Genomic DNA, 19,025 nt, shown 5'->3' on the forward strand with positions numbered 1-19,025 from the left:
GTCCCCGGAGCCAGCTACCTGGGGCCGCATGAGCAGTGGCTGGTGTGGCTGGCCCCGTGGAGCCCCGGGACCACTGCTCAGATTCTCCCTGGGGCCGCCCCCCAGGACTGCTGTTTGGGCAGTCCCCAGGACCAGCCACACTGGCCGCTCTTTGTGCGCTCCCTGGAGCCAGCTGCCAGTACAGCTGGCTCTGGGGCAGCCCCCAGAGATGCCCCCAGGTCCACTGCTTGGGGCCAGCTGATTGGGTGACCCTGAAGTCAACCACACAGCTGCTGTTGAAGTTACAGAGGTTACAGATTTCAGAGTAACAGCCGTGTTAGTCTGTATTCGCAAAAAGAAAAGGAGTACTTGTGGCACCTTAGAGACTAACCAATTTATTAGAGCATAAGCAGAATGTCACAGAATCTGTGATTTCCATTTCCTCCATGAAATAATCACAGCCTTACTCATATTTAATAGCATTGTCCACAATGGGTCCAAAAAATAAAAATTAGATTGCTAAATTCATGCTCCATATTGTGAAGTAAATACTGCATGTTACAGACTGGAAAATAAAATTAGCCACAACATTTTAAAAATACCTCTGTATTTGGAAATTACAATTTTTAGAGACTTCATGTATTGTACTGTTCAAAATTTTAAGGTGTCTTTTACTAAAGTTACAATGTAACACTTTTTTCAGCTTGAACACAGTCTTCTTAGGGCCATTATTTTTTCTTCCCAAAAATGCATTATGAGGGATTTTAACCAGGAGACAGAGTCTATTCTGTGAATATGTGAATGAGAGAACAAGTTGTATAGCAGTAGCATACAATACACTTATACTTGGGGGCCCTCAATGTACACATACAGCTTCCATTAACACTGATGAGTTATACATGTTCATCATGTACAAAGTAATTCTCCTAAGAATAAATTAGTACTTAATATTAGCCAGTGCTATGAAATATTTTAACAACTATTAGTATTAAAAAGAGTTAAACATGAAATAAAGGTGAGAAACATTTTATGATTTTGGCTCTAGGGACACTATCTTATCAGCTCAGACTGAATAGATCAGGTTCATAATGATAAATGCATGTTGTCATAATTTCTCACTGTCACAGTGTACTGCAGCCCTAACAGCATCTATTCTTCTAAAACAGAACTGCAATCAAAAAGTTCAAAATTAATAGCTGTGAAATCTCAAGCACGCATAAGCATGTGTTTTTATCACTTCCATGCTGTGCAGATTGGGTACTCTTGTTATTTATTGTTTGTGACAGTGAACAATTCCCACTTGCTTTAGTGCAAAAGCGAAGAGCTGTTCACATGTAACCAGTAAGGTGAAGAATAGATTTCAAACTGTTCGAATCATTGTGCTGGAACAAAATTACATGGATCATAACAAAGCCTTCTTTCAATGCCCAAAACAGTGGCTGCCCCACTATTCTTTTTAACCTTTATTCATTCCCTTCTTTAAAAGCTTCTCTCATAGCTAACATTCATATCTAACATGTTCTGTGTTTGTACAGCACCTAGCACAATGGGGTCCTGGTCCATGACAAGGGATCTATGGTAGTACAATAATATAAATGCACTAATAATTTTTAAAACATGAAAATTTTCCTCATTTTGCAGATTACTGTTATTATAACCTTTGTGCTAGGACATATACAAACCCGCTTTCGTAAAGTGATTTGATATTCATGAGTAAAAATGTTATATATAGTCCCTGCCCTGTACAGTTTATAATACAGCCTAAGATAAAACTCAACAAGTGACTGACAACTAGTAGGAGGGAAAAGGAAGGAAGAAATAGGGTAACAGTAACAAATATGTGCTACTATAGGCTAACAGCATGCAAAGCTTTATGGTTCAATTTGAGCTCATCTGTTGGCTACCCACTTCTGTTCCCAGAAATCTTGGCAGGGGACTCTGCGTACATGTCAGATTTTTCAACAATACAAGTTTTCTATAAAACTAACTCTATTTTACTGTGAGTAGGATTCTTTTTTAAATTATTATTATTTTTCCTGAGATTATTCTTAAGGAAATTAAATGCATAGATCTCTCCAAATGGTGCACATTTCAAATGAGCAAAGAAGAAAGGTTAAGAGTAGTAACTGCACTATTATATATCTCCATCTGATTTTATCATTAACTCACAGAAAAATCTATCATTTATCAAGACAGCAAAAGAGAACTGCCTGTGGGCAATACCATTATCAGTGCACAATTAGTTGGAGATTGAAGACACTAGCTTTAGGTACATTCTCATGCTAGTAATCTGAATCCTAGTAGATTGGAAACCAGTGTCTCTTGATGAAATGCTATTTATTTAGCTATGGATAATTTGCTTAGATGTAAGGGTAGTAATAACAAAACTAATAATTCCAAACTCTACATGAAATGGTGTTAGGTCATATTTTAATTGAGATTTTTTTAGTAGCGCATACAAAATTATAAAATGAAACAGGATACGTTACAAGAGATGCTTTTATAGAAAAGTCATTTTCCCTTAGTTGAAAAAAAAATTATGAATGCTAAAAAGAAGTCTTTTCTTCTGTCAATTACTATAAACCCATCGCGAAGTATGAATTCCTAGTTCTTAATGCTAAGTCTTTCAAATCCTTGGACTTATTTCATTTATTTTTTTCTTTGATAACAGATGGATTTTCTTTTATCCTTAGTAATTTGCATCAATAGTAGATCATGAAGTCTTATAAATACATAAAGCCTTTTAGAAACATTTGATAGAGGGAAGCTTTAACTAGCCCTTTTATATTTATGAAACATTAATTCTCCAGGGAGGTTACCATTTAACTTGAAGAGTTCAGTCACTTTCTATACTTAATGAACAACAAGTAAAAACACACACTCTAAATTCAGCACACTAGATTTCTATGGAAGCACCCTGAATTTCAGTGCTAGAATGTTCAAAATGAATTACCAGTATATTCAGCTAAATCTGCACAGCCAACGGAATATAGCAAAACCCACTCCCTGTTGAATACCACACAAGTCAAAATCTATTTTGCAATACTCTGAATAAGCAGGCTAAGTAAATCTGTTCAATCTGTTTTACATGCAGGGAATCTCATATTGCTCTTTATCTTCTCCTCCACACAGAAGACAAACTAGTGGTAAAAAAAAAAAAAAGCATACTTTTAAATCATATTTAATAAATATATATTTAGAATTATCACAGTTTTGCAAAGACAGTTAATCTTTTTATTTGTTTTCCTCATTAGTAGACTACATATGAGTTCCTCCAAGTCATCTTTTTCTAAATTCAATATAGTAAAGGACAAACATATGTCATAAAGCCACTCAAATAATATACTCTTTTCTGTTTACAAAAATTCAAACAAATTGCAAATTTGGGACCTGATATACCACTGTGTAACTACAGCTTTATATGCTAACAACTCCCCTGAAGTCAAGAGAGTAACAAGAGTATATTCTGGTGTTTCATAGCAGTGATCCTGCTCTCATCAGTCATTGAGTTTTGTTATTAACTTAAATGTGAGTAGGATCCCTCATAGCTTTCATAAAAGGCCAATAAGCATAAAGAAGAATAACTAGGCATGGTTCTGATCTCAATTCTACTTGTTTTACATCTGTTCAAGTTAGTTATTGATGTATGTGAGATCAGAATCATCCCCTTTGTCTCTGTTGAAAGAATCCATACAGTAAATCAACACATATTCTGCTAAAATATGTTGTTATATGCCTAGCTATTTACCTTATTTTGCACTCTTATCTGTATATTTCTTTAGATATTCTAGATTAAAATTCCATTTTGTAAATGTATATTCATTATTAAGTTACAGGATGCACAGTATGTTTTATAATTTCTGGAAGAATTTACTGATGGTTCAAAGCCATAGGGAAAATGGATGTTGATTAATTTAGGACCCAGTTTTGTCATCCTATTTATATACGCTAAGCATTACTTGCTCTATGAATAATCTAGTTTATTTCAGTAGAACTACTTGTGAAATAAAATATTACTCAATGTGAGTAAAGGTGACAGATTCAGTCCCTTAGATGGCAGGCAGCAGAATGAAATTGCAAGTACATATTCAAATCAGTCTTATGAATGAGTTTTCTAAATCTGTAAAACAGTTATATCCCAAGATCAGAATGGAGGGTCACTGGTTGAGCATGAAGTGACCTGTAATTAAATAGAGGCCTTGCAATTTCCAGTAAAATTATTCCCACTGAACAAGGATTCACAAAATTACTTGGAGAAAAAATAACTTTTCCTTCAAAGGAATCAATTACTGTTTTTTGGTAAACTCATAAGGCAACTGTAACATAATTATATATTCATAAAGTATTAGTGATTTTCTTTTCACATCAACTAAAATCTCCCTTTTTTATATAATGAAGTACACACACACACAATGTCACTACAACCTATTTAGTGCACATGGAGGGAGATCAGGAGCTTTATTCACCACTGTATTATTCAAATTTTATGTCCATGTAATGCCACTGAAAGTAATGGAATTGCACTAGCATAAAACTGGAGTACGCTCTAGAGAATCAAGCCAAATGCATGTTAAAAGCAGCAAAAAATAAAATTGGGGGAGGTAAAAATAATAAAACATTAACTTACACTATTGTAGTGAAAACACTGAAAAAAGACCAATTTAATTAAATGTCTATTATATTACCACCTGCTATTACTTCATTAGTCATGTTTCCATTTTTGTTTTTAATCTTCATTTTAGGAGACATAGATTTCAATGAGAACATTTGTTGTGGGTTAAACTTGGCATACAGAATTAGAGTTTTAAACTTAGTAAATTACATAGATTTGCCTAGGCCAGATTTGCTTAATCAACGTGCATGACCTCAACTGGGTGGCAAAGTTTTAATTTCAAAAATAGGCAAGCATTTTAGGTCAAATCTGTCTCATTTGTATGCACACTAGGGGATAGCACACCATTGCATGATCAAATATGCACAATGGACTGCCCAGTAGATTGAACAAAGATGTCTGAGCATACATAGCCAAGCACTGTCTATTAGTATGATCAAGAACATACTTAAGAATGGAGTTATACTCTCTTGAACCTTATATCCAAGAGACATAACTCTGGGAATATGGTTACAACAATGGTTCTGCATTTTGCATTTGTTATAGGGCCAAATCCTGCTCACTATACTCAGGCAAGTAATATTGAACAACACAGTCAAGGTTCTAAACCATTAATAATATAAAAGGTGAGGTTTTGAGGTATTTCTTTTTGAGCTGTTGAATATGAGCCAATAAAATAAAATCCTGCTACATAATAGATTATGCTTGCCAGTGTTAGGATAGACCAAGCTAAGATTTTTTTTTTTGGGGGGGGGAGTATAAAATGCTTGTTTTGAGCTCCTAATTGTCACTTATAAGATAATAAATAGTGTACTATTTGTGATCCTTTGTGAGAATAATAAAAGTATGCATTGGAAGTTATGCTACAACAGTATCTGTACAAGCTAATGTAGGGATGGCAGTAGAACAAGTTTCTGAATGGGGAAATGACTGGTTTAAAGGATGAAAACAATGAAAAAAAATCAGATCATTTTTTAAACCTCTCTGTTCTGAATCTGACTGAAAAGCACTGTTCTGTTCAAACAAGCTTGCATAGCCAATGTCATGAATCCATAAGATTTTACTGGTTCAAAGTGTTTTGTTTGTTTGATAGTTAGTTTGTTTGTTGGTTGTTTTTCCCCCCTTACAGAAAAAAATACTGCACTTTTTAAGCAACTCTGGTTATTCAGTGTTCACATTTTATATTAAATTATGTCTCCTATTTCCTGAAAAGTGTGGGACAAACTCTACTCTCAAATACGACTGTGGCAATCAGTCAGCTTCACTGAACTTGCACTGGTATAACACAAGAAAGAATTTGGTCCCTGATTCAGTAAAGTACTTGGGACTACTCACATACTTAAAGTTAGGGATATGTTTAAGTAGCCTGCTGAACTGGTGCTTTGGTACTGAATGTGGTTTTGGATTTTTGATACTTGTAAGTCACCTGCAAAAGTAAATTACAAAATTATGTTATCAGTATTTGCTAAATTTCCCCCAGGCTGAGAAAGGAACCAAGAACATAAAATACTTTAAAGCTTACTTTATTTTCTTTCATTCATGCAATTCTCATAATGTCCATCCCCACCACTCTCAGTTGACTCCCCTCCAATCTGATCTGCTATCACACTGATACAATAGCGACCTCAGAAACACACTGGTTCCTGCAGCTGCCCCATTACAGTGCAGATGTGTAAATAAGTATTGTGGATTTTTTTTCATATGTAGAATGTTTTTTCCAAATTTCTTTTGTATTCATATTTTTAAGGTCAGAAGGACCTATTATGATAATTTTATCTGACCTCTTGCATGACACAGACTGTTAATTTACATCTGATGGTATTTGGTTTTAAATAATTTTGCAAATTTCAAAAATCATACAAAATAGTAACAAACCCCAAGACTGGTTCTGTGGTATATGTGACATACCAACATACTACATGTTAAGGCATTAGGTCAGAGTGGAAGTTAACAAAGCAAGATAGGAATGGGCATTGTGGGATCAATCTGAAAGAGAAAATATAATGATATTTTTGCATAATAACACTCTGAATGCCCTTCTTATACTGGTTATTGGGGGCATTCAGCACATATTGGTAAAGTTATATGGGTTGGGTAATTTACTTTTGCAAGTCATGTTGCATGGCATGGTAAATAAATATTAAGCTGTCACTTACATTCTGTGTAAAAGTTGGAATTGTTCTCTTACTATCTTTTGATTCAAAAGAGATTTATGCAATGTAAATCTTTGTTTCCTTTTAGATATTAATTCATTAATGCAGGTGATAACTAAGAAGAAGTTTAATAATGTCATTTCAAAATATTTGCAGTATACAACATTTAGAGTAACACTAGAAATGTCCAAAATGTGACAGAATTAGGAACAACAGAATCTCTCTCTTAGATAAAAGAAATCAAGCCAAATGAAAAGGATACTGAGCACATCTCCCAGACATATGACATACATATTCCTATGTTAGAGTATGAAACAGTAAAAAGATATGGAGAAGCTTGTGTTGTAATTTATATGCAATATATTTTACCAATCCTATGAATGAATACAGGGAATTCATTTTATAGCTTTCACAGTTCCTTAACACTTACTATAAACAGAAATGCTGAAAACATGCTTTAGAAGCCTGGCTATAAGATGCTGAACTGTATTTCTCAAATATGTGTAACAAAGATGTACTTTAAGTATTCCCAAAAGGAAAAGAAAATAACATGGCATGTTTAAACTAATTATAGTAAAGAATTTAGAGTGCTTCTAAAGGATTTAGGTAATTAGCTAACAAGAAAAATACCAACAAGATTTGAACTCTGAAGTCTGATGATTTATTAGTATGTTTTACTGCAAAACCTAATCATGGCCAAGTTTTCTATTTAAGGGCTATGCACTGAAAAGTTAACTGCACAAACATTCTAAAACTTCCACACATCAAATTTACAATTAAATTTGCCTGTCATTTCAGGGCAGAAGTTAGTCTGCAAAAATACTAGTCAGTCAAACCGCAATAAATATTGGGGCACAAGGTATCTAAGCAGGCAGAAATGAAGAAGCACATTTATACACATATGCTTCAGTATCACAGGTGTATAAGGACCAATATTCTCCAACCCAATCATTCCACACTTAGTTTATATATATATAATTAATTCAGATATTTAATTTTTCGAAGTATTTTAATGTGCTCAGGAAGAAAAAGGAAATAAAAGTTCTGAGAATATGTTTGTATCATGTGGGTCATGATACAAAGACTGATGCAGCAATAATCAAATTGCTGAACGTCTTACTGGTCTAGACAAATGTCCATACACACAGTCAGGGAGCTGTCAAAGTTAGTAAATCACACCCTATCCCTTTGAAGATGCCTGCTTTCCCGCCTGTCCTCAACAGTAGGCATTCTTTAGTCCTTCAAAGCATGACACTCCTCCTCTACTCAGATTCCATCCCTTTGGAATGAGGAGGATGATTGTAGTAGCAAGTTAGCTGTTTGCACATAGGACATGAGGGTTTCACTGAACAGGAAAATAAAGCCTTTACTTGTTAATTGAACACATTGTATTAAGTAGAGCTAATAAAAACTTCAAAAAATGTATCACCATGTTTAATTAGTCCCTGTTTTCAAAATGATTTGTTACTAAGTGACAAATATGGAACATTTCTAAAACCAACTGTAGAATATTTACTGTTTTTCAAACTGAAGATAGAACGTTTACTTATGCTTTTGGAAACTTCTCTCCAAACTGCATCCATGTTAAATGTTAAAATGTTACACCTCATCACAAAGCTCCACACTTCTTTGCTACAATGAGCTAGTGCTAAAGTAAGATTTTTTTAAAACATTGATTAGACTCAAGAAAATTAGTCAAGGCACAAGTCATGACCAACTTTACTCTCGGGGATTAGTCTGTAATTCTTATAAACTGCCTTACATACATTATCATGAAGAAAGCGGATGTTTGCTTGGCTGGTTAAATTTTACATTTAAGATTGACTGCTCCTTGATGCACCAGGCATAACCTCTCATTAACATCAACGGGAGTTACATGTGCATACTGATGGCAGAATGGATACTTTTAATTTATAGTTACAACTCACATATATGATAAGCAGCCATATACAATGTTTCCACAATCCAAGAGACTGTTAATGTACAATACCTGGGTAAACCAATTAACTGAATAGCGTACTAAGAAGATTTTTTAAAAATTAATTTCTACAAATTGTACTGTTATCGAGATGTGACTGGGTAGGCCTGTCATCACACTTAGGTGTGATAACAGTTTTCTTCACTAAGCAGCACATTTTCCAAATAGCAAAAGCATGAGGATAGTTCATAAAGGATTATAGAATTGGATAGGCAACAATGTATCTCAAGGAAAGAGATAATGACATTCACAGATTCTTTCATAGCTCTTTCTAATCACAATGAAGGTGACATATATTTCTTTGAAAAAGGCATCCAGAATATTTTAAAGATTCCATTTTTCAAACATCATGTTTGTACAGCAAGCAAAAGAGAAACCAGTGGACATCAACAGACCACCAAAGAAAGAAAGAAAGAAAGAAAGAAAGAAAGAAAGAAAGAAAGAAAGAAAGAAAGAAAGAAAGAAAGAAAGAAAGAAAACCCTCTAAGGAGCCTCTAGCAGAGGTTAACATGAAAATCTCACATGCATGCCTAAAAGTTTCAGTGGATGAAATCTGCCCAAATGTCTTTTCATGTGTTTCTCTATTATTTTGCATTATAAAGCAAAGTGGAATATAACTTACAAAGATTAATTTACAAGCGATACTGCATATCAGAAAATTATTACTTCTGGTTTACCATTATGATTAGGGAGTCAATCTCCTCCAAGCTGCTGATTGCTTCTGTGATGTGCTGAACTTCCTTAACTTCTATTGCCTTTGCTGGAAGTTAAGGGTGTTCACCCCCTCACAGGTAGTGGTTAGCACCTTGAAGATGAGGTCATCAAGCCCCAATTGAGCAAAGCAATTGCCTAAATCCATGCCTGTTCAGCAAAGCATGTATGCATATGCTTAATTTTAGGCAAATGTTTAAATCCCACTGAAGATAATGGGACTTACGCATTTGCTTAAAGTTAAGCATGTGGTTAAGTGCTTTGCTGAATAGGGATGGACTGCTAACTCAGGGTCTAAAATAATATACTATTTCTGACAGAATCTTCACATTAATAAGACAAGAACAGCCTTGAAAGAGGCACCTTCAAGGTAATTCGGGGAGGGGGGGGGGATATAGAGATTTGTTGCAAAATGAAGGTTAAATGTGATATGTGCCATAATGCTATAATATCTAAATAAACTTTATTAAAAGTAGTGTATCCAATACAAAATTTAGTTATAAAATCTATTATTTTTAATACTTATGCCAAGATGTGTTTTTGTTGTTGCTGTTTATTTTTTCTGTTTATAGTGTTTCATATGGTACTGCACCAAACAAAATGCCCTGAAGAACTAAATATGAGGTTCTAAACTCTAAAACTAAATATATGTTGCCTTAAAGAAAAAAAAGTACAACACAAAATCAGAATGGAAAAGCATTACCTTTGTACTCACTTGAGCACACCATTTGGTCCTGTAAATGGAGACCTTTCCCCTGACAACAATATTGTGGGTATGAAGATGTATCAATTACCAAGTCTAATTACATTAATGGATAATGGATATCACCTTCATCTACTTCAGGACCGGCACTTACTGGTTTGTCTATTTACTTGTCTTTAAAACTTTATGCACTTTCTAATCTCTCCATGGAATAAAGGCAACTGTCAATGAGTAAATGAGGAAAGACATGCAAGTTTCAACTAAACTCTTGCTGTAATATGCATGCTAACGTTCCACTTGTTCTACCTTGTGTGTGCAATTAAACTATGATAAAATTAATACTATTTGATAGTAGTTTATTTCTAAATATGTCACCTTGCCTTCTAAACAAGATACTGAGCATGACTACCACCTGCTTTAAGTGTTCAAGAATATGAATACCTACTCTGGTGAGTCAGTCAGTGCTCAAATGGTAACGTTTGAGATATGAAAAGTGCACGTTATTTATATAAACCTCCACCTGATATGCTCACTATTATGTTAAAATAAAACTTTAAAAAAATAAAAGCACAAGAGCACATAAATGTCACTCAGCAGCAAGTTAGCAAGTGCCCATAGGATGGCTGTAACAGAAGAAGTCTGCCAAAAAAAAATCTATCCTGTAAGCTTTTATTTAACATTATTCTTACTGTCCTCTGAGTCAATACCCTGTGTCCTGTCTTTAATTTATATGCCTGTTTTTGCGTGTGTGTATGCTGACCATTTTGATAAGCTACTTATTTTGTCCAAAGAAAACTTCAGTTACAATACTTATAAAGATATTAAACCAAAATGTTAAGTAATGTCAACTTTTTAGTATATTTTAAACTTCTATCTTAACACATTAAAATATGAGCCATACATTACTCAATTATATGGAGCTTTATAACCAAACTACCAGCACAAAAAGCTGTCAGACATTAACGGAGAAACTGGGGTGGGAGGAGGGGAGCTGTTTTAAAGTAGATAAATTAAGAGGTTTTCTTGATGTGTTCCTTCCACTTTTACATGGAACAATCAAAGTGTAGTAATCTATTTTCTTCTCCAAGGACATCTCGTAATGTATTGTACATCAAAAATATTTCCTGGGAAAATAGTCTAAATAATTTAATAAACAAGGTACAATCAATATATTTTTGCACAATAACCTCAAAGAAAGCACTTATCAGCACAAGTAGTCATTTGTATAGTCTAATCTCTTACCAATTCCTACATTTAACACACAAGCCATTTTTTCACCAAAAACAAATTATACTTTTGACAGTCTTTAAATCATATTTTGAGATGAATTCTGGCATCAAGAAAGATTTAGTATCTGATTAGCATGGATTATACCTCATGTGTTGGCACAGTGATCACTAAAAAGGCATAATCTAATATGTTTTTACTAAACCTTAGTGGATGGAAGCTTGTGAACTTTTTTAGTATTGTACATTTTATATAGGCAATATTTTAAAAGGTAAATTTATAATAGTCTCCGTGGGAGAAAGTTAATGAAATGTTTTGCCAAGAAACGACTATGTCAAATGTTCTGTAAAACATTAGTTTGACTAGTAAAACAACACACACACACAAATATTAGCTAATACTACATCAATCACACCAGTTTTGTAGCTCAGCTGAAAGAATGAATGGCTCATGAAATTCACTTCTACTTACAATATTTTATTCCACCATGCAGAATGCAAATACTGGTTGCATATTATAAAAGTCAATTTCAGTATACTAACAGACATCTCAAAGTATAAAAATGTAGTTGTGCATCATATCTGCATGTTAATACGTGGGAAAGAAAGCATTTTTGTCAAATTTGTCAGATTTTCCATGTTCCAGACTTGGCACCATATTTGCATCAATCTGCATTCATTTATCTATACTATCTTGCATAATGTGCATAGTAGCTGAGAAAACTTTCATAATGTTCATCTTATGCAGATCTCCCCCCATGACAGTATCAACTGCAAAACATTTTTGTCAGCATATAAGCTCCCAACAAAGTAAGTCAAGGAAAATGATCTCAGTTCAAAATTAAACATATGCCTTATAAAATAAAAAAATAGGTATGAATTATAATAATGGCCTGATTCTCCACTATGTTACACCAATTTGGCACCGTGACTTACCCTGGTATCTTTGTTTTATACTGGCAGAACTCCATTGACTTCAATGACAGATTCACATCAATATAACTAAGATCAGAATCAGTCCCTTGTATCACCCTTAAGTTCAGAAATATTTTACTGAGTTGGGGATACCACAGAAGTCAGTACCACCGCTACTGACATTCACATACCACTCAGTGTGAGGGTGGCACAACTGGGGCCTTATGAATTTAATATAATATCCTCCAAACCAGTTAAAATATTATAGAAGTAGGGGTTAATTCTTAGCTCACTTGCACTTATCAAGAGTCAGTCTTCTGAAATCAATGGTATTAGTGGTATAAAGAAAAATATATAAGTGTGATCACAATCAGGCATCTGAATCTTAATGAATGACCCGTAATTAGATCCCCCAACCTTTTAACATCATGGCTGCAAATTCATATACATATACACACAAAGCCATAGCGGGTGTGAATGAAGTCAGAGGGCAGCTCCCTCTCTCAGTAGGACCCTGCTGCCTGGGTGGCAGGAAAGAATTCTCTCTCTCTCAATGGAACCTTGTTGTCTAGTGGATGCACCTCCCTCTGAAAGAAAGACACTGATGGCTGCCTGTTTCAAGGGGACTCTGGTCGCTGGCTGAGTATGTGTGGAGTGTGATGGTTGGTGGCAGTGGGTAATGGGGATCTCTCCGTTTCCCTTAACTGCTTGTTGTGCTTACTACGGGCTGGTTATCTGTGGCTTGAAGGCGGTGTGGTGACGGGGAGAATGTCTGCAGCTCCCACGTTGTGCTTGTTGCTGGCTGGATGTGTGCGCTGGGGGCTGATAAGGACGTCTCAGGTTCCCTTCTAGGGATTTACTGGATTGCTGGTTTGGAGGGAGGGGGCCCTCTGCCCTCACTCTCATAATCTGTATTTGCTACAGGCTGCCTCCTGTGTTTGTGAGGCATGGGAGGAGGAGGAGTAATTTTAGTGGCGAGTCCCCGACTCCTCTATCTGCTCATTACTTACTGCCAGTTAGCTGGCAGGCTGTATGGGGTGAGGGAGGGTATGGGGTGTCTTTGGTTTCCCTACTTACCAGCTGTACTTGCAGCTGGCTACGCTGGCTGCCTGCAGGAAGGAGTAGGGGAGAGTACCAAGAGGATCCCCTGACTCTCTCGCTAGCTTACAACACTTGGTGCTGGCTAGTGGGCTGCCTCTGTGTGTGTGTGTGTGTAACTGGGAGGGTCCCCAACTCCCCCACTTACTTGCTGGGGGTCAGGAGGGCTGGCTGTGTGGAAGCGCAGTTGGAAGTAGTTAGGGGGTGACCCCAGCACCCTTACCTGCTTGCTGTACTTGCTGCTGGCCTGACAGCTGTACTCGGAGCAGTGATCCGATCCAATGGAGATGTTGTCTCCTGCCCCTACAAAAGTATTGGCCGGGGGCAGTTCCTGCACGGCCTGGTGCTTTTTCCCAGCGGTGGGGGACTGCGGGTGAAGCTGGACAGTGGGGAGCGGCGAGCTGGATTTGTAATGCCTGGCCAGGTCCGGGCTGCCCGGGCCGCCGTTGACCGAGCGGTATCGGCCCATGCTGGGGCTTTCGGAGAGCTTCTCGTTGACGCTGTCGTAGCGCTGCCCGTTGGGCTTGGAGGCCTCCACGGTGACGATGCTGCTGTAGAGGGGCTGCTTGCCCTTCTTGCCTTTCTTGTCCTTCTTGGGCTTCTTGGCCTTGTCGTGCTGCTGCGGGGTGAAGAAGTCCTCGTGGTCTTTCTTGCCCGCCTCGTAGCCGTGCTTGCCCTTGGAACGGCAGTACCGGGCCATGACCACCACCAGGATGAGCAGGATCACCGTCATGATGCCGGCCACCACCCCGATGACGATGCTGAGCCGCTGCTTGCTCAGCTCGTAGCTGGGGTCGCCGGCGATGTCCTGGGCCAGGGGCGTGTGCAGGCTGCGGGCCACCTGGCTCTCCACCACGGTGGCGTTGGAGAGGCTCTCGTTGACGAAGACGTGGAGCAAGGCGGTGGTGGTCTGGGGCGGCTGGCCGCTGTCGTTCACCTGCACCACCAGGCGGTGCAGGCCGTAGTGCTTGGGGGCCAGCTTGCCTACCAAGGACACCACGCCGCTGGCCGGGTCGATCTCGAAGAGCTTGAAGGGGTTGCCCCCGACGATGCTGAAGTTGAGGTCGGCGTTGAGGCCCGTGTCCGCGTCGGTGGCCAGCACGGTGGCCACCACGGTGCGCAGGTTGCTGGAGGGGGGCAGCACGGTGTAGGAGCTGTTGCTGGGGAAAGTGACGGCGGGCGGGTTGTCGTTCTCGTCCATCACGAAGAGATTGACTGTGGCGGTGGCCGAGCGGGGCGGCTCCCCTCCGTCCAGCGCCTTGACCTTGAAGGTGTAGCTGGTCTGCTGCTCCCGGTCGAAGGAGACGGTGGAGTAGATGGTGCCGGTGTCGTTCTCGATGGAGAAGATGCCGGCAGCCTGGTCCTGCTCCCCGGGCTGGATGGAGAGGCTGAGCTCGGCGTTGCGGCCCCGGTCGGAGTCCATCACGGTCACCATGCCCACGGGGCTGTTGGGCTGCAGGTTCTCCTTCACGTAGAAGGTGAACACGTCCTGCATGAAGCGCGGCTCGTTGTCGTTGCGGTCGGCCACCCGCACCACCACCGTGGTGGAGCCCTGCAGGGCCGGCGCCCCCTTGTCCCGGGCCGTCACCTGGAACTCGTAGGTGTCGCGCTGCTCGCGGTCCAGCACCGCCTGCACCAGCACGTCCCCGGAGTCCGGGTCGATGCTGAAGATGCCGCCGGGCGCCTCCGAGGAGAGGGGCGAGGGCTCCAGCGAGTAGAAGATCTCGGCGTTCTTGCCGCTGTCCGCGTCCGTGGCCGCCACCGTGGCCACCCTCTCCCCGGGCGAGTTGTTCTCCGGGAAGGAGACCTCCAGCACGGCCTGGCCGAACACCGGCGGGTTGTCGTTGGTGTCCGCCACCCGCACCAGCAGCGAGTTGTTGCTGGACAGGCTGGGGCTGCCCGAGTCCACGGCCACGATCACCACGTTGTATTCACGGACGGCCTCGTAGTCGAGCGGGGCCGAGGTGTGCAGAAAGTACTTGCGCTTGTTCTGGGGCTCCCCCTCGCCCTCGCTGGCCGGCTTGAGCTGGAAGGGCACGTCCCCTACCACCGTGCAGGTCACCACGCCGTTCTCGCCCTGGTCGCGGTCGGACACCTGCACCAGGGCGATGGGGGTGTCCACCAGCACGTCCTCGGCCACGCTGGCCACCCCGTCCCGCAGCGGGATGCGGCCGATCTTGCGGATGTCGATGGTGGGCACGTTGTCGTTCTCGTCGCGGATGTTCAGCACCACCGTGGCCTTGTCGGTCTTGGGCGGCTGGCCCCGATCCCGGGCCATGACGGTGAAGCGGAGCTGGTTCACCTCCTCCCGGTCGATGCGGTGCAAGACGCTGAGCCAGCCCGAGGTCTCGTCCAGACGCAGCAGGCGCCGCACCGACTCCGTGGCCGCCCCGAAGACGTACTCGATCTGCCCGTTCACCCCCACGTCCAGGTCGGCGGCCCGCAGCTGCAGGATGGGGGTCCCGGGGCTGCTGTTTTCCGCCAGGTCCGCCTCGTAGACGCTCTTCTCAAAGCGGGGGCTGTTGTCGTTCACGTCGGTGATCAGCACCCTCAGGATGGCCTGGGAGGAGCGGGCCGGGTCGCCGCCGTCCCGCACCCTCAGGCTCAGTTCATAGGAGTCCCTCTGCTCTCGGTCCAGCGCCCCCTTGACAATCAGCTGCGGCTGCTTCTCCCCGTCAGGGGTGTCGGCCACCTGCAGCTCGAACACGCTGCTGCGGGCCGCCCCGTCCGGCTCCTGCCTCCTCTTACTGCCGCCGGGGTAGAGGGCGCTCTCAGCTGCAGAAGCCGACCCCCCTCCTCCGCGTCTGCCCCCGTCCCCGCCGGGCTCTTGCAGCAGCTCGTAGCGCTCGATGCCGTTGCGGCCGAAGTCTCTGTCGGTGGCGGTGGGGAGGAGATAGAGGGTCCCTACGGGCCGGTTCTCCTCCACGGTAAGGGTGAGGACGGGCGAGGGGAAGGTGGGGGTGTTGTCGTTGATGTCCAGGATGATGACCCGGCCCTCGAAGAGGTCCACCCAGCTCTGCGAAGGGCCGATCACCGAGACCTCGAAGTCCAGGAAGCACTCGTTCTCATCGAAGATCATCTGGCACTGCGGCAGCTTCTCGCGGTCTATGCGCCGCTCTGTGGTGCTCAGCTCCCCGGTCATGTTATCGATCTTCAGGTAGTCGGAGCCCGACTCCAGGCTGAATGTCACCTCTCCAGAGCCAGTCACGATGCCCAGGTCCGAAGCCACGTTGCCTATGCGGATGTCGGCAGGTCCTTCCTCAGCCAGCCGGTACCTCAGCAGCTGCTTGGCCGCGGCCAGGCTGACCCAGAGCGGCGGAGGCAGCAGGAGCAAGAAGCAGCAGCAGCAGCAATGCACAAAGCCAAAGAGAGTCCGCATCTTCCTCATCTTCTTCTCACCAAAAACCCCCTCCTCTCTCCCACCAACTCCCCTGACAAGCCAACAGAAATGCTCGGCGTGCGGGTGATCAATTATAAAATCCTTCTCTTCCGGGAAACTTATGGTCTCATAACTGGTGCAATCGGTGATCAAAACCCTAGTGTTGGCTCCTCTCCTCCCTTCCTTCCAGTTGCAATATGCTTACAGTTGATGGGACAGTGTATTTTGCTTTTTAAAGATTCATCTCAACAGATAGGACGGGATTTTCCTGCTCCTCCTCTCTGGTTTTACTGTAATCACTTTGCAAGGTTTGTAATAAAAGCAGGAGCAGCACGGCCCTATTCGAAGCCCCCCCTCCCCAAGTCGCCTTCTTTGCTCCTAGAGTTAAGTACAATTCACACTCTTCTCCCTCTGTCTCTCTCAGCCGTTTACGACTAAGGCATTAGCTCTTTTCTTTCCCCACTCTGCACGCACACGGAAAAAAATGTGAATCGCCTCATTCAAAGGAGTTGTGTCCGGAAAACTCCCAATCCTCTTAGCAATGGGCAAAAAATACAATTAAATAACTGATCAAAATAAAATAAAAATTAAAAAAATCCCCAGTAATACCGGTAGCTGTACAGTGGGTAGGGGAGAACCCCCTGTATCACAGAGCAGTCCACAGAAAATCCCCTTCGGTTAGCAGAAAAGCACCCAAATCCATCTTCACAGATCGCCTAAAATGTTCAGTTCTTTCTCCGTAGAGGATTTTTTTTAATAACTCTGCGCAAGGTCATTAGTCACAAAGCAACGCTACAAAAACTGCAGAAACCGTTTGCCCAAAATTTCCAGAGCTGGAGCAATGCACATACACACACACAAGAGTCCCAAGTTTGTTTTTGCATCCGCAGTTTGTGTGTGTGCCTTACCTGCATTTCCACTGCATGTGTTATAGCAATCTGGATCTGCAGCACTGTGAGAGCGATTCACAAATGAGATTGCAGTCTCTCTCTCTCTCTCTCTCTCTCTCTCTCTCTCTCTCTTTTCCTTTCCGTCCCAATGCAGGTAACCAGAGCTGAACTTGATCCTTTCAGTTCAAAGGTTAGCAACAAGGCTATGTGTCCAAAGGCGATTATTGCTTTGCTCTCTCGTTAATATACCCGGAGCGGAACGAGATGTAACTGGATCCCCCACGTGAATTAACAGATTCTGAATTACATCCATATAAGCGGAATGGCAAAGGGGCGGGGAGGAGAGCCGCGGTGCGATTTATAAAAATGCAGTCCTCTTTGCAAAGAAAAGGATACCAGTCAATTGTCTCCTCTGAACCCCACCGCCTCGGCGGGTGAAATCTTGTGCCTTCCAGAGAAGTGTGGTTCAGGCGCTTTCGCAGCAAAGCGGCTTCTGCTTTAAAATGTTGAACGGCGAGTGAGGCGCCGCTTCCCACTCGGAAAAAAAGCAGTAAACCAGCAAGTTTGCCCAAAGTGGTGAGAGCGGCTGGAGCCTCTCTCGGCGGCTCTTCCCTGACGCTGCAGCAGCAGAGCCGCCTGCGCTACACACGCCGAGAGAGGGAGGGAGGGAGGACGAGCCAAGCGCTGCACTCCAGAAAGCCCAGCCTTACCCTCTGCAGCTGCAAGTGGGATAGCTGCTGATCGCAGAACACCAGCCCAGTCTTCAAGCCCATCCTTGGTACACACCACAGCGCTGCTGCTGTTGCTCTCTCTAACCCATGGTCTCCTGTGATTTCCTCCCCTCTCAAGCCACCACCACCTTCTGACTCTTCAGTGATCAATTATTGTTAAGCACATTGTTGTTCTTCCTTTTATTTTAGAGCCCCTGAGTGCGCTGGTGACGGCATGTTGTGGCATCATGTTGGTCAAACAACTCATTTTGCATAGATTCCCACCTTTTCTGTCCGCTGGTGCTTCTCTGAGACAGATGATGAGCTGCAGTGACGGTAACAGGATCAAACTCCAGGGGGGAAAGGGGAGTGCATTACAGAGCTCAGGCTTTCGCTGGACTGTTCCCCAGTGCTGGGGGTTTTGTCTTTATTGTGCGTCTTTCAGTGATTTGAATGCCCATTTTCAACGGCATCTGTGTGTTTCTTGGGAAAATTGGACCCTCTGAGAAAGAGAGAATGTGTGTGGGAAGGGTGGGGGAGGGTTAGGCAAATAAACACATGTAAGAAGAAGTAATAGATGTATTTCCGAATATGGACTTGCTGCTTCAGTGATTGCTAAAACGTAGTGTCACCTACCAGGTAAGAAATAAACTTTAATGTGAAAGACCTCG

General features: G+C 42.1%; 2 protein-coding genes across 8 annotated transcripts in view; one reads left to right on the top strand and one right to left on the bottom strand.

The window, feature by feature from the left end:
* Window positions 1–18,657, bottom strand: part of PCDH7 (protocadherin 7) — a 392,863-nt gene extending 374,206 nt beyond the window's left edge. For 2 of the 7 annotated variants that reach the window (XM_073342325.2, XM_073342324.2), the window contains exon 1: window positions 13,599–18,653. In XM_073342325.2, the coding sequence (XP_073198426.1) occupies window positions 13,599–16,763 (3,165 nt within the window). In that variant the 5' untranslated portion in view covers window positions 16,764–18,653. Of the gene's footprint in view, window positions 1–2,891; window positions 3,120–13,598 lie in introns of those variants that run through there. The other 5 variants (XM_073342329.2, XM_073342327.2, XM_073342328.2 and 2 more) reach the window with 4 other exon arrangements.
* LOC140910989 (uncharacterized) overlaps window positions 16,824–19,025 on the top strand; it is a 44,382-nt gene continuing 42,180 nt past the window's right edge. The window contains exon 1 of the mRNA XM_073343203.1: window positions 16,824–17,062. Coding sequence (XP_073199304.1) covers window positions 16,824–17,062 — 239 coding nt within the window. The remainder of the gene's footprint in view (window positions 17,063–19,025) is intronic.

Source organism: Lepidochelys kempii, chromosome 4 (assembly GCF_965140285.1).
Source record: "Lepidochelys kempii isolate rLepKem1 chromosome 4, rLepKem1.hap1, whole genome shotgun sequence".
NCBI lineage: Eukaryota > Metazoa > Chordata > Testudines > Cheloniidae > Lepidochelys > Lepidochelys kempii.